This window comes from Panthera pardus, unplaced genomic scaffold (assembly GCF_024362965.1).
Source record: "Panthera pardus isolate Hobbes unplaced genomic scaffold, ASM2436296v1 HiC_scaffold_25, whole genome shotgun sequence".
Lineage (NCBI taxonomy): Eukaryota > Metazoa > Chordata > Mammalia > Carnivora > Felidae > Panthera > Panthera pardus.
Genome location: NW_026526821.1, coordinates 24,409,626 through 24,425,320, shown reverse-complemented (window position 1 = coordinate 24,425,320; position 15,695 = coordinate 24,409,626). Strand labels below are relative to the sequence as shown.

General features: G+C 51.1%; 1 protein-coding gene across 4 annotated transcripts; it reads left to right on the top strand.

The window, feature by feature from the left end:
- The first annotated feature begins 6,812 nt into the window (after positions 1–6,812).
- Positions 6,813–15,695, top strand: TP53INP2 (tumor protein p53 inducible nuclear protein 2). Of its 4 annotated transcripts, none has more exons than XM_019458727.2 (5): positions 6,813–7,124; positions 7,952–8,059; positions 10,862–11,036; positions 11,560–11,728; positions 12,317–15,695. In XM_019458727.2, the coding sequence occupies exons 3-5, from the start codon at positions 10,913–10,915 to the stop codon at positions 12,567–12,569; spliced, it is 546 nt and encodes a 181-aa protein (XP_019314272.1). In that variant the 5' UTR covers positions 6,813–7,124; positions 7,952–8,059; positions 10,862–10,912; the 3' UTR covers positions 12,570–15,695. The 4 variants fall into 4 exon arrangements, with proteins under 4 accessions (XP_019314272.1, XP_019314271.1, XP_019314269.1 ...); XM_019458724.2 differs by having other exon boundaries at positions 6,822–7,124; positions 11,440–11,728; XM_019458725.2 differs by lacking the exon at positions 6,813–7,124 and adding an exon at positions 7,295–7,355 and having other exon boundaries at positions 11,440–11,728.

The window sequence follows — 15,695 nt, the reverse complement described above, 5'->3', positions numbered from 1 at the left end:
CAAATCAGGAGACTATAGATGCTGGAGAGGATGTGGAGAAACGGGAACCCTCCTGCACCGTTGGTGGGAATGCAAATTGGTGCAGCCGCTCTGGAAAGCAGTGTGGAGGTTCCTCAGAAAATTAAAAATAGACCTACCCTATGACCCAGCAATAGCACTGCTAGGAATTTACCCAAGGGATACAGGAGTACTGATGCATAGGGGCACTTGTACCCCAATGTTTATAGCAGCACTCTCAACAATAGCCAAATTATGGAAAGAGCCTAAATGTCCATCAACTGATGAATGGATAAAGAAATTGTGGTTTATATACACAATGGAATACTACGTGGCAATGAGAAAGAATGAAATATGGCCTTTTGTAGCAACGTGGATGGAACTGGAGAGTGTGATGCTAAGTGAAATAAGCCATACAGAGAAAGACAGATACCATATGGTTTCACTCTTATGTGGATCCTGAGAAACTTGACAGAAACCCATGGGGGAGGGGAAGGAAAAAAAAAAAAAGAGGTTAGAGTGGGAGAGAGCCAAAGCATAAGAGACTGTTAAAAACTGAGAACAAACTGAGGGTTGATGGGGGGTGGGAGGGAGGGGAGGGTGGGTGATGGGTGTTGAGGAAGGCACCTTTTGGGATGAGCACTGGGTGTTGTATGGAAACCAATTTGACAATAAATTTCATATATTAAAAAAAAAAAAAGAAAATCATGGGCAGAGGACAAGTACGCAGACAAAGGAATTCCCCATTAATGCCCTCATTGTACAGAAACAGAGACCCACAGAGGGACAGAAAGTCACCCCAAATTACATAGCAAGTCAGAAGCAGAGCCAAGACAAAGGTGCAGGGCTCCTGATTTGAAATCATATTCCAGGGCATTCAACCCATTTGTCCCATGCAAGCTTCTACTCATCCTTCAAAGTGTACCTCAGATGCCTTGTCTTCCCTGAAGCCTTCCTTGAATCTCTCTCTCTATTTTTTTTTTTTTTTGGATTCCCCTAGCATCTTGTCTTACCCACTGTCATAGCCCCTATCTCCCTGTTTTATAATGTCTCTGATTATATTTCTGCTTACACTGAAAGAGATTCTCAAGTATAGAAAAGGCACCTGTCTCCCAGAGAGTAACTAGTCATTACTGAGTGTGATGAATTGAAAGTGTATAATGCTCTAAGGACAGGCAGACAATATGTTTTGGGGGCTGTGAGAAGGGAGAAGTTATTTCTTCCCAAAGAGATCTTGGAAAGCTTCCTGGAAGGAGTGCCTTTTGGCTGATATATACCTAGAGTTGCATCCCACATATTGAAGTTACTTAATTTCAAGTATATGACTTTGGCAAAAGAAAAAAAGATAGGAAAAAATATGTTTTCCCATTTGTAACACTATTATGAGTTTTACAAAAATATTTGCACGAAGACAAAATGTACTAGTTGGGGGCGCCTGGATGGCTCAGTTGGTTAAGCATCTGACTTCAGTTCAGGTCATGATCTTGCAGTTTGTGAGTTTGAGCCCCACACTGGGCTCTACACTGACAGTGAAGAGCCTGCTTGGTATTCTCTCTCTTTCCCTCTCTCTTTGGCCCTCCCCCACTTGCTCTCTCTCTCTCTCTCTCTCTCTGTTTCTCTCTCTCAAAATAATAAATAAATAAACTTTAAAAATACCTTTAAAAAAAAGACAAAATGTACTCGAGTAAGATTAGTAACTCAAGCTGCCTCTTGATTTTCATGCAAAAAACTTTTTGAACACATGTGTAGAAGTCTTCTATAGTTGTGTTACAAACTTCCACAAACTTAGGGGCTCAAGACAACACTTACTTATTAGCTACAGTTTTATTAGTCAGAAGTCCAGGCACAGCTCATTTGGGTTCTCTGCTCAGGGACCCACAGGGTGAAATTGAGGTGTTGACCACCGTGTCCTCATCTGAAGACTCAAATAGGGAAACTTTTTCTTCCAGGCTCCCTCAGGTTGTTGGCAGAATTCATTTCCTTGCAGCCATATTATTAAGATCCTTATTTTATTGCTATCTGTTATCTGGGGGCTGCTCTCAGCTTCTAGAGGCCCCTCTTGGGTCCTTGCCATGTGGCCCTCTCCAAAACATGGCAGTTTGCTCCTCCAAGGCCAACATGGGAGTGCTGCTTGAGAAAATGATTTTATGTTAGGTAAAGATACTGTAAAATTTTCACACATAGGCTTTATCATTTTTACACTATTTATTATTATATGTGCACAGATGTACATCCAATATTTCTATACACTGCTATATATACAGAAACATGATTTTGGGCCTCAGCAGTCTGAGACTCAATTTCCTCATCTGTAAAATGGGGATAGAAACGCTGTCCATCCTGGAGAGTGACAGGCATACAGTAAATGCTCAATAAATATAAGCTGCCAATTACATTAATAAAGAATTAATAAAGAATAAAGAGGGTCTAGACACATGGAGATTAGGTAGGGGGAGAGGGACGGGCTCCCTAGGAAGAGGAAACTGCGAGAGCAAAATCCTGGAAGCAGAAAAACTGGTGGTAGCTTGGAGTGTGATCATTTGCATGGTGTGTGTGTGTGTGTGTGTGTGTGTGTGTGTTGACGGAGAAGGCCAAATGAGTGGGTGAGGGCAGCTTCACTCACCCCTCGAGTCAGTACTTACTGAATGTTTACTGTGTACCAAGTACCACGAGAGCATGCCTGGTCTGCCGTGTGAATTGCAGCCTAGAGATGGTAGGGAGCCAAGGAGGAGCTATGAGCAGAAAAGGGCGGTGGTCTGAGCTGCAGGGAGCCCATCTGCTCCTAGAAGAGTGGCTGCCTCAGCAGGGGGGAACCTCATTGTCTACCTTCTCCTTCCCAGCCTCAAAGCTGGAGGGATGCCACCATTTCCTTCCAAAAGTTCTAAATGTGGGAATTCATGCAGGGCATTCACACCAGAGCAGCTCACTTGGGTAATTGTCTACACTCCAACATACCCAAGGAACCCCAAAGTCACCACCCCAACCTCAAATCATGGGCAGGTGGACTAAAACCAAGCCAGGCATTTCACTTCCTGTCACCTGCCTCCTCTTCCTGAAATGAATCCTGTCCTGACTATTCCTTCCTCCAGGGAGGACAAACAGACACAAACAAACTCGGATGCCTGAAGGTTGGGACTGGAGATACCGTTTAGGAAGCATGAGGCCAGCCACTTTGCAGATGGGAAAACTGACAAAGAAAGTGATTTACCCAGGAACCCAGGCAGTGAGCCCAGGATAGAACCAGGACTGAAATTTGGATTTACTGACAATCAGGCCAAGGTGTTCACACACACACACACACACACACACACACACACACACACACCATCCTCAATTTAAACACCTCTGAGTTGGACAACAAACCTATCTGAATAGAAATTCTGGATATATGGCTCCTGGTTAAGGTATAGAACATTTGGTTTGGGAGGAGTTTGGGGATTATGTCTGCCCTAGTTGGCTTTACCAATTAAATTTTTTCCCGTCTCTGTCCCAGTTTCTTGTACCAGTAAAATGGAAAGAAAATGATTATCTACATAAAGCGTTGTTGTGAAGATTAAATTAATTATTGACATGGGTAAGGACTTAGAATAGTACCTGACACATAGAAATCCCAATAGTATCATAATTAATCTTCTCATTTAACTGTAGTTCTGGGACTAGTGGAGGGCAGAGAAGGGCTATGCTTCTGAGTGATCAGGACTCCTGATTTTGACTCAGATTCCAAGCTACCCTGTGGTCTTTGTCTCAGCCTTGCTGTCTATCTGAGAGGGGAAAGGGAGAAGGGATGAATGGTGAGGCAGTTCTCCAGCGGGCTCATATCTTCAAGTACACACAAGGTCTGTGAAGGACACACCCAGGCTGACACATCTGACACATCTCTGCCCTTTGAAGTGGGGGGCCCCAAGCCATTGGTGAGGCCCCAGGGTTTGGTGAGGGCAAGCCTCAGGCTCAGACAGGAATAGAAGGATGGCCTCTTGACCTCCAATCCTGGAGCCCATAAAACTGGGAAGGTGCTTATATCTGAGCAGGGATTGGATGGGTATGGGCATCTGTTAACTCCGTGGGTGTGAGTTCATGTGCATGTGTGTATGTTTGTACACGGATGCCTCCATGTGTATATGAAGACATCCATATCTATCCAGCAATGGCAGTCTCTAATTGGAAATAAGTCTCCAGGATTACCCCCAGCATGGTGCCCACTGCCTCTTTTTACAACCCTCAGGTCCAGACCAGGGTCCCAGAATACTAAGCTCCCCCACTCCTTTGCCACCAGGTTCAATAGATAGCTCTGCTGGTCTACAATTCTAAGCAGGTAACTTGACCTCTCTGTGCCTGTGTGCCTCAGTTTCTCCACCTGTAAGATGAGGAGTTTGGATGAATTAAGATCTGAGGTGTCCTCCAACCCTGATAATAAATCTACAGTGCAGAGGGATGGGTCCTAGGGGTTTCAGGAGAGGATACCGCTACTTCCATGGGTACCTCTGATTCTACAGAGAAATGGAAGACTGGGATCTGCCCTAGCAGCCTGTACATGGGGTTCAGCCAAAGCTGGGAGCAGAATCTAGCTCATCAGAGTGTATGCCAGAGGCCCCTTCCCTGGGCTTGAGAAATGAAAATCCTGTGCCCAACAGAATGCTCCCTACACCAGGGTCCAGGATCCAGGTGAAGATTCCTGTACCAGCCACCCTTCTTGAGCTGTAAATGCTGAGCTTTTGATTGGAGTCTACTTTGCCAGTCCCAGCATAGGCTGGGTGGGGGTAGTATATGGACAGAGATTACGCCCTTGGGATGCCAACCATCCATTTAGGAACACACACACACACACACACACACACACACACACACACATTTAGTCATCACTACTTCTTGTTTATTGAATAAATGACTGTCCATCAAAGTAGCTCCAGACACATGGGTGGGGAAGGCTACCTGGAGGAAGAAGGTGTGAGTAGAGTCCTGAAGACAGAAAATATATGCATTCACAAAGGCCTGAAGAGGGCATTCCAGGCAGGGGAAACAGCTTGAGCAATACCACAACTGTGGGAGAGTGTTAAGGAGACAGGAATTTGGCATTAGCACAAGGTGCATACAGGAGAAGTGGGGATGAAGCCGGAGAGAGCTAGGACTGGTTCATGGAAGGCTGAACAAATTAACAAATGCTGTGTTAAGGGGTGTGATACGTTGGGAGCCACAGAAGTTTTTAGAAGAGGCAAATGGTGTGATGAGAGAGGAGTATTAGGGATTATTTCATTTAAGTCAGCAAGGAGGTCAAGAGAGGATATGAAGTTAGCAGGAAGTATATGCAAAGAGCAGAGGTTCAGGGTTGCACAGAATGACACTTTGGGGACACCACTCCAAGGGCCAAAACACTGCTGCTCCTCCCCCCAGAAGCTTCTGGGTTTTATTTCCTGGCTCCTCCTAGTTGTTAGGGCTGAGGAGTCCCTCTGGAGTTTCAGACTAGGCTGGGGCAGGATTTTATCAGCAGAGCATGAAGCTCTGGCCTAGCTCACTCCCTGCCTCCTGTTGGGCCAGATGGGCAGCTCTCAGACCCACCCCCACCAGCCCTGCTCTACTGAGAGAGGACCCAGAACCTCCAGCCCTGGAGATTCAGAGGATGTGTATTTGTGGTCTCACCTCAGGTATTTCCCAGGCCATTGGGAGAGACAGGGTCTAGAACATGGGCTTGGTAGAATCCTGAGGGTAGAGAATTTGAAAGAATCTCTAGATGCTTGGACATGTTAAATTTGACAGAAAAAAAAATTGAGGCCCACAGAGGTAACATGACTTCCTTGAGGCCACACAGCAAGTTTGAGGCAGTCAGGACTAGGCCTAGGTTTCCCTGGGGAGGCTGAAGCACTCTGGGGTTTGGACAATCTGATGCATGTAGAGAGTGAAGAGGGTTGGGGCCAGGAACTATGGTTTCAGATCCTGGTTCTGCTATTTACCATAGCTTCGCAACCTGTAGGAAGTCAGGCTGAGTCTGTGTCCTCAAATGGAAAATGGGGAGAATACTCACCTTTTGGGGTTGTTGTGAAAATCAAAACACATATAAAGTGTTATAGAGTACAACTGGTGCCTGGCACTCAGTGTTTAGTAAATGTCAGTTAGTGGTCTGGCAGTGGCAATACTAGGTACTCAATAAATGTTTGTTGAATGCATAATTGAAAATTAATCCACATACTAACAGTGAGATTTGTGAGCCTGTAAGTTCCCCTGTGTGTAAATCAGACCTAATAATCCTTGTCCTGTCAGCCCTGGTAGCAATGTGGATTAAATAAAGCATAAATGTTCCAGTACAGAGCCATCTCCAGATGGGCTATTCAGTCCAGGGCATTTGCTTTTCAAGTCCCATTCTGAAAACCTTCCCGTCAGCTGAGCCAGTTCCTCTACATTCCCGGGTGCTCCCCTGGAACCACGGAAAGGGATGTCCCTTACCTCCCAAGCCTGCCAGGCTGAGGAAAAATAGAGCGGGGAAAGCAGAGAATGTGAAGGGGTGAGGTGAGAGAATAGGGAAGGTTGATGGGAAGAATGGACGTGCACGGACGTGGAGTTGAGAAAAGGGTACGGATTAGGGGACTTGGAGAGAGGATCCCTGTGGAAGGATATGGGGGACAGTGGGCTAGGTGAGGGCGCTAGGGCATATCCAGGAAATGCAGAAGATGGGGATCTCGTAGGGAGTGGGGACCGTCCTCATCAAGAGGTCTGTAGGTCTCCCTTGGAGCTAGGGGTCAAAGAACTCAGCAGTGGCCTCTCTGGGAGGCCCCCCGAGGCTCGGAGTCGGGAAGGAGCCACTATCCAGCGGATCGTGGAGGGGGTGGGGAGGGGGGATCCGAAGCTTGCGATTGGCCACCGCTCCGCCGCCGGTGACGCTAGGCGGGCGGGCTCCTTTGTGACGTCACAATCAGCTGTTTGAACGTTCCAATTTGTGCGGTGAGCCCAGCAGCGGCTGCACAGTCTCAAAGCCCCGCAGGCGAGCGCAGCAGCCGCGAGCTTCCAAGCCGGAGCTCGGCCGCCTCCCAGTCCAGCCCCGCGATGCAGCCCGGCCTGTGATCAGCGCCGAAGCCCGGACGCTCCGCCGTGCAACTACCTCAGAGCCACCCCGCCCGCCGTACCTCCCCCTCCCCAAGGTGAGTCCAGACCTGCTTCGGCCCAGGGGGTCCCGCGTCTCTGGACACGCCCCGAGCTCCCGGCTCCCGGGTCTTTGTCTCCGCCGGCGGTGGCCGGGCTGCATTCCCATCTTCCGATTGGCTGCCGCACGCTGGTAGACCATGACGTCTCTCTATTTGCATATGACATTGAGACGTCACCAAGGCCGGCACCGCCCCCCCGGCTCGGGTCGCCTGTCCTCCGGTGACCCGGTAAGCGCTGGGTCGGGGCTTGGCTCACGGGTGAGGAACGCTGAAAGGCAGCAGGCCCGGAAGGGCCTCGGCAGTTTCCTGGGCTAACCCAGGTGCTGTAGTCAGGCCCCTGATCCCCTACTTAGGTCCGGGCGGCGCTGCTGGCTGTAGGTTGGAGTTCAGAGGCAGCCCAGAGCTCCACTTCTAGGTCGTTGGGGGGGCAGCGCCAGATGGCGGAATACCCTCTCTCCAGCTCCAAGCTCTGCACCCCCGGGGACTACCAAGCCGGAGTCTGATCTTCCTAATCGCTGTTGTGTGCAGCGCTTTAGAGGATGTCACTCCCAACCCCCAAACAAGGGGTCTTGGACTCCATTTCACCGCAGAGGAAACTGAAGCACAGAGGGGGGAAATTGTTTACTCCAGGTCATGAAACTAATTAGAGTCATACCTACTGAGTGAATGATAGATGCATTAGCCATGGCACATGCCTAGTAGGAACTCAATACAAGTAACAAGTTACACATCCTCCTAACACTGGGGACTCCTCCACCTTGGGCTCATTGCCATCCAAATTTTATGGAGCTCTTAGGTCCCCTCATTCCTGGATCTTTTTCCAGGAGGCCTCTGGAGACCTGGTCCCCTTTTGTGGCCCTGACCCTCACTCTGAACCTTGGAGACCCAGAGCCCAATAAAATTGCTGCATCAAAATTTCTGACCACAGAAAGGTGAGTCATTGGCTGCCTCAGGGTGTCTCTGGGGCTGATGTTGGGGTAGGATGGAGGGTGAGAGTTCCCTGCTTGGCCCTTTATTACCTCCCCAACCCCTAGCATTGTCAGCTGAGAAGGACATGACCTGGCCTAGTGCTGGTGATTACTAGGCTTGTGCTGTCCCCTTCTCTGCTTACAGAGAGGGCCAGGAGAAGGGAGTAGGAGAAGGAGAGTTCTGGCTTTCCAAGTGGATGGGCCCAGAGACTGGGCCAAGAGTCCCATCCCAGCCTGGGCTTTGCTAAAGGATGGGTGGGGTAGAAGTGGCTTGGGGCTCAAGAGCTATTCTGGGCACAGCTGCTGTAGTTATTAAAGGGAATGGTTCTCCCTGGAGCAGAACTGGGAATGTGAGAACCAGGAAGCTGGCAAAGCTGGGAAAGCAAATCTGGGAGGCTCCCCCAGTGGTCATGAGAGGGGGCGGGCACTGGCTGGCTGGTGCTGCTGTCACTCCTGGTTCTGTCACTTATTTGCTGTGTGACTTCAGGCAGGGAGCTTCCTCCCACTGAATCTCTTTTACCTTAATCTGTCTATAATTTGAGGAGATCCCCAATGGGTTCTGGTACACAGTGGGTGCTCTGGTAAATGCATGATGAATCTTGGTGTTAGGAACTCTAAACCCTTTTATAGCTGGGCAGAGGGGTTTTGAGGTGAGCAGTAACTTGAAAAGTTCTGACTCCTCTCTGACCTCCCTATCTCCCCTGCCTCATTATATTTTTGGGTGATTGTTTGCTGAGGCCTTCAGCAAACATCCATCCTTCGCTGGATGTTTAGTGTCCTGGGACTAGACCTGCCTGGCCACCATCTAGTGTGTGTCTTTGGATAGACTGATTTCCTCTGATTCTCAGGTTGTAAAATGAGCCAGGTGAATATGATGGCCCTCACCAAGGCTCCAACCTTCTCTTCCTTCAGGAGGGGCCAAACTTTCAGGATTTTTGGTAACTGAATCACTGACTCCCTATGGCCGACAGACAGGTTGGGATATGTGGCTTGTATCAGGCAGACACTAGTTGGGGGTGCCCAACCTTTTTATTATAATCTCTGTAGATTTCCCACCAGAGAAGCCAGCACCCAGGGAATACTTCTGTCTGGAGCCCACTGTGGGTTTGCAAATGTGGAAATACCCTGTTTATGGAGGTTGGATGATTCTGTGGCAAATGTGAAAACATATCCCAGAAATGGGAGGGATAGCAACAAGCATAGAAATAACTCAGGTGGGTTAGCAGTAAGTGTAGACTGCCTCCAGGGAGTAGAAAAGTAGACTTGCCCCCAGGGAGTTCTACAGGAAATGTGGAAACATCCCTAGAGGAAGGTGACATGTGTCTCAGTAGCAAAATGGTTGACCATCTTCAGGGGATAGGTGAGGAGGCTCAAGCTTTGGGACATCCAGGGGACTCCTAGCCAGCCCTAGTCCTAAGGCAGGCTGAAGTGGGGAGAAGGGCAGGTCTATAGCCACCTCCTTGACATCTCTATTCCTGGAGCAGGGGATCTCCTTTCTTATTTTCATCCAGGGAAGGGCTGATTGAGGGGTTGGGTCCTGGTCCTACCCTCATTGCTCATCCTTAAGGGCTCCTGGGGTTTGATAGGCCCTCCCTTCATCATTACCTCCCACTGACCTGCTGTCTCTCTGAGGCCAGGCAACCTGATCTTCCTCCTAGCCAAGAATGCTGCCCTTGAGCAGGAGCTTAGGTATAGAGGGTGAGAGGGGGGAGGGCCCATGGGAATAGGATCTTAGAACCTCATCTGACAGACACAGATGAGAGCTGTGCAATCACATGGTAGCGGTTCTGTGGGATTTCTGCTAGCCAGTACTTTACAAGCCACACAGGCTCAAGTAGTGGTTCCTAATCTGGGGGGTCAAGGAGTAATGTTAGGAAATCATGATGAAAACTTCTTCCCAGAAAAACACCCAGGTCACCAAGTTAAAACTGTCTAATCCAGAGAGATACCCAGCAAAGGCAATGGAGTATAGTGATTGGGGGTGCTGACTCTGGAATCTGACTGTATGGGTTTAAATCCAACTTCTGTGTCTTATTAGCTGTGAGACTTTGCACAAGTTACATTACCTCTCTGAGCTGCAGTTTCTTTACCTGTAAAAGAGGGATAATAATTAGACCCACTTCCTAGAGTTGTTGTGAGAAGTACCTGTGGTAATATAGGTAAAGTGCTTAGCACAGTACCTAGCACATGAATGTTAGCTGTATTATGATAATAAGTAATCACAATATCAGACAGTTTCTTCCTTGCTTGGAGAACTGCTATTTACCCTTCAAGGTGCAGCGTGGATGTCCAACCCTCTGGAGACCTTTCCTGATAGAGTCTAGTCATCTAGTCATCACTCCTTCCATGCCCCTAGAGCATGCAATAATGTTAATAATTAACTAGTTGATTATTTTACTGAACGCTTACTCTGTGCCCTGGTACGGCTCTAAGCACTTTGTGTTTAGCTCATTTAATTCTCATTAGAGCCCAGAGGAGGATACTATTATTAGCTCGTGTAATTCTTATAAGGGCCCAGAGGAAGGTACTATTATCACTGGCATTTGATAGATGAGAAAACTAAAGCACAGATGAGTTAAATAACTTCCTAAGGTCACGCAGAAAATAGAGAAGCATGAAAGCAGGTGGACTTACCAGGACACGCGCACACCGCAGAGTTTCCCCACACATCCCTTAGAGCGTACTCTCACTATGCTCTGAGGGCTGGGGGTGATATCCCTAGCCGGGAGTCGGGTGGGCGCTGTGACTCCTCTCTGCACCTCCCAGGTATCTGCACTGCCGCTGGGCGCCCCCCTGAGACCGTTTCACTCTCCCACCATGTTCCAGCGCCTCACCAGCCTTTTCTTCAGTACTCCCCCGCCCCCCGAGGACCCCGGATGCCCCCGAGCCTTCGTCTCCGAGGAGGATGAAGTGGACGGCTGGCTCATCATTGATCTGCCGGGTGAGGCCTGGGTCGGGGGGCCAGGACTCTGATTCCTGGGCCTGTGATGGGCAGGTGGCCGAGCTGCGGAGGGGAAGGGAGCTACTAGGGGATTGGGAAGCTCGCCTGGCCTCCCGGGCAAACTGGGGCTGAGGCAGTGACTGTGAAGGCAGGGTAACAGGGCCCCATCCCATGCAAAGCCCGGGCCATCTCCTGGCAGCTCAGCGTTGGGGCCCACACCTCATGTGCCTTAGGGCAGCTGGTCGAGACTCCTGGCCCATGGGTGCCCCGTGGGCGCGGCAGGCGGGGCTGCGGGTCTGACTAACGATGCCCTTTCTCTCCCCGCCCCACTGTGTCCGGTGTGTGTGTGTCCCTCCCCGCTGCGCCCCCTCCTCCGCATGGCTACCCCTCCCGCGCCCCGTAGACAGCTACGCGGCTCCACCCAGCCCCGGGGCCGCTCCTGCTCCCGCAGGCCGCCCTCCGCCCGCGCCCTCCTTGATGGACGAGAGCTGGTTTGTTACCCCTCCCGCCTGTTTTACTGCAGAGGGGCCCGGACTCGGGCCCGCCCGCCTCCAGAGCAACCCCCTGGAGGACCTCCTCATCGAACATCCCAGCATGTCCGTTTACGTCACCGGCAGCACCATAGTGCTGGAGCCTGGGCCCCCTTCCCCGCATCCCGACGCTGCCCTGCCTGACGGCGACCTTAGCGAAGGGTGAGCGGGCCGGGAACGTAGCCTGGAGACCTAGAGAAGCGTGTCTGGGAGGCAAGGGTCCAGGCCGGGAGGCTGGGGGAAGCGCGCCCAGGAGCCCGCCCTGCGTCGAAGGCGGGGCCTTTAGAGGCGTGTCTTCGTGGCAAAGAGCGGGGACAAGGCTAGGGGAGGGCCTGAGGGTAAAGGGGCGGAGCTTTAAGAGAGGGAGAGGCCTGGCTTGTTGGCCCCGACAGGGCTGGGGAGAAACGGAGCTCCGAGGCTTGGGGCGGGTTTGGCGGAGGGGCGAGGCCGGAGCGCCGGAGGGGTGGGGTTTCCAGAGGCTAGCTCGGAAGGTAAGGACCGAATTGGAGGTGGGAGCCGAGCCTTCCCTGGAGTCCGGTTTAATCGTCACAGGGGTTAGAACTAAGGAGGCGTCTCCAGGCTGGCTCGGAGGAAGGGCTGGGGCCCACAAGAAGGGCACCGGGCGCCCTGCTAAGAGCAGAGACCGCATTGCGCCGGAGCGAGGGTGCGGGGACTGGGTGGGCGGTGCCAGCGCGCCTCTCCGCCCCGGGACCTGTCCGGCCCCGACCGAGCCCTGCTCTGTCCCCGCAGGGAGTTGGCGCCCGCCCGTCGCGAGCCCCGGGCCCTGCACCACGCCGCCGCCCCTCTGCCGGCACGGGCTGCACTGCTAGAGAAGGCGGGCCAGGCGCGGCGGGTACAGCGGGCCCGGCAGCGCGCCGAGCGCCACGCGCTGAGCGCCAAGGTGGTGCAACGGCAGAACCGCGCCCGCGAGAGCCGTTCGCGCCGGCCCAAGCATCAGGGCAGCTTCGTCTATCAGCCATGCCAGCGCCAGTTCAACTACTGAGGATCCGCCGGCCGAACCACAAGCGCCTCGCGGACCCCGGACCCCTGTCGGGCCCCTCTGCCGCGGCCAGTGTGTTGCGCGAGGAGCGCCCTCCGCCCACCTGGGTTGGACACTACAACCTCCCTCCTCCTTGAGAGAGGTGGGGTGCTAGCCCCCTCTCCCACCTCCCTCGATTTTCCCACCACTGATCCTCTAATCCGCTTCTGAAGCCCCTTCTGCCCACCCTCCGACCCCATGCCTGATATCTAATCCTCCATTTCCTCCCCCTCCCTTGACATTCCATCCTTCCTTCCTTCTCTGCTCTCTGTCCCCATCTCTACCCCGACTTCCTCTTCATCCTTGCCCTCCGTTCCTGTACCTCTGGCCCACTCCTTCCACTAGCCTCTTCTCCCAGACCTAGCTCTTTTCTCTGCCTTCAATTCCTACTTTACAGCCTCACCTATCTCATGTTTGGCATTACACGCATCCCTGCCCTTATTCATTCCCAGTAATTCCCTCCCAAACGGATAGGGGGTGGCGCTGAGACTAAAGGCCTCTGCCTTTAGTCTCCCCCCCCCCCCCCCCCCCTCCCCTGGGATTGGACTCCTTGGAGTTGTTTAGGCCTGTAAAGGTAAAGTATGTGGAATAGGACTGTGAGATGTGAGTTAGAAGGAGAAGTGGAGGGAATCAAGGGTAAGACGCAGCCTACTGGAGATGTAGACAGGACATACAGGTTAAGAACCTGTGGGGAGCAGGGCACCATGGGAGCTGGCCCTGTGCTTGCTCAGTGGCCAAGCCCTCCTCTTGGGCTTGAGCCTGGAGTCTGCCCCCAGTTTTTATAATCCCATTTACCATATCTCTCCTCTGAAATTCACTCCTCTGAACGCCTGAGTCTGAAGGGCTTAGTACCTTGTTGCCCTACCCCCAACATGTCACCCCAGGAATAGAGGCTGGGCAAGGCCCTGCCATCCTGGCCATATGTTCACGTGCCCAAGGTGCTAGAACTAGTTTAGGAGAGATGCAGGCCAGAGGGCTTCTAGGCAGGGAAAGTGCACACTCCAGAGTAAGAATGCAGGGGAATGATGCTGGGGAGGACAAGCTGTAGGGTGAAGCCATCCCAAGACTGACAGCTCAGCCTTCATGTTTCACCTCTGGCCTTGTATTTCACTCTGCTCAGGATGGCTAATAAACACTCCCGGGTAGGAAGCCAGGAGCCCCACTGTCCCAACCCCCAAACAGTCCCTATCCAGGTTCAGGGCTTCCAGGGGGCCTCTCATTTTCTCCCCCAGGGCTCTCTCCCTTTCTAGTCCAACGGGGAGAAATGGGGGCCCTATGGTTACCCTCCCCCTCTCCAGTAAGCAACTGGAGGAGGGAACTTGAATCCCTGGGTGAGACCAGCGGGGTCACAGGCAGACAGCATTCTCCTTCTTATGGTGGGAGTGAATTTTGGGCTCAGTCACCAGCAACAGCTTCTTGGGATATCCTGAGTTGCTTCCCTTTTCCTCTAAATGTCCTTTTTTAGTGTGTGCTTTCTTCCTTGACACTTTTAAGATTGCCTGTTACATACTTACATAGGTCTTCCCCCTCATTCCAATTCCAGGTTTCTAGGCCTCACAGCCAAGCTGAGGCTTGGTTGGAAAACTCTGTAATCTCATGACGGTAAAGGCAGCTGCGCTCCCTGATCTTATAGCCCCAAGGGTCGTGTTGGGTATATGGATAAGGGAGGCGGTAGCCCCATGGTTGCCAGGATGGGGACAAAGGAAGTTCCTGTTGGGGTCTCCTATCCAAGCCAAATCTACAGTAAAAGGAGATCAAAGTCCCTAAGCCAGTCCACTAGGGCCCGAGTAGTTACAACCTTGCTTCTCTTATCAAGGTTCTCCTTCAGTTATAAAGAGTTGCTTTTATTCTTTCAGCAACCCAGTGGTCACTTCACAGCCAGCTTAGGGTCTCCCGCACTTCCGAGAGCTTAAGCTCCCTCCAGCTCTTCCTGCCTACTCCTTTGCTGCCAGCTGGGGCATAGGCTCAGTTGTGAGCAGTCCCCATGATCCTTCTGGTGTGGAGGGGGCGAGCAAGTTATAGGACATTTGGCTCAAATTTCAAGAGACTCCTTACACATATTTCTGGAGGCTCCTGTAGTTCTAGAACCCTCCAATGTCATCACCTGGCTGGTTGTAAGGCTCATATGTTTTTGTACTTTCCTACAGATTTGGTAGCATTTAAGTGTGGCAATATTTTAATTGTGTATAGATTTCTATGAACCAACACTACTCAGTCTCCTGCTAGTCTGATTCCTGAAGCATCAGACCTCATCATACTGTATTGACTGTGTATGTGCCTTTCACCTTGAGCATGCTTCAGGATTTTTTTTTAAACCACAGAACTTGAATACACGAGGGAACTAGAATTCATAAAGTCCTATGCAACCTTAGACAGGAGGGGGTGAGAGAGTCTGTCGTGACTGATGTTTTCAGAGACCCTGGAGAAGTTGTATTAATTAATGTCAATATTACTAGCACTTTGCCAAAACTAAGTATGTCAGAGAGACCCCTGTTTCTACAGTAAGACCCAAGTACATCAAAGGGTGACTTACAGTAATTCCCCAATATGTCTGAGTGCTCTCTTCAAGCTGGTTGTCACTTTCCAGCTTTTGCCAGTTTGGCCCTCGCAGGGTACCATGTGTGTATGAATGCAGTTTGCTGCTGTTTGGGGGTATGCCTGCTCCCCACCCCCCACCTGGAACCCTGATCAATTTGTTCTGACCTAGAATGTCTTAGGTGCAACAAGAACCCCACTAGAGCTCTTGGATGCCTCCTCAGATCCATGTGGCTTTATGTGAGGGGACTGAATGCAGACACACCATAGCCCCTAGTATCTTCCCTCTTGCCCTGCCACCTAGTTCTAAATGAAACCAACAAGTTGAATGAATCCCTCTTGGATGTATTTTGAGACTGGCTGAAATGAGGCAACTCTGGTTGACCATGTTGTGACATGCTGACAGACTCAAGGACACAACCACCTCAATCCAGTCATGTGGCATGCCTGTGTACGTGTATAACAGGATTCTGATTGTTAGATTTTAATGTTATTCCTCTATGGGAGAAAAAAATTAATATAAAGAAAAATAAATAAAAATCTATTTAAAGCACA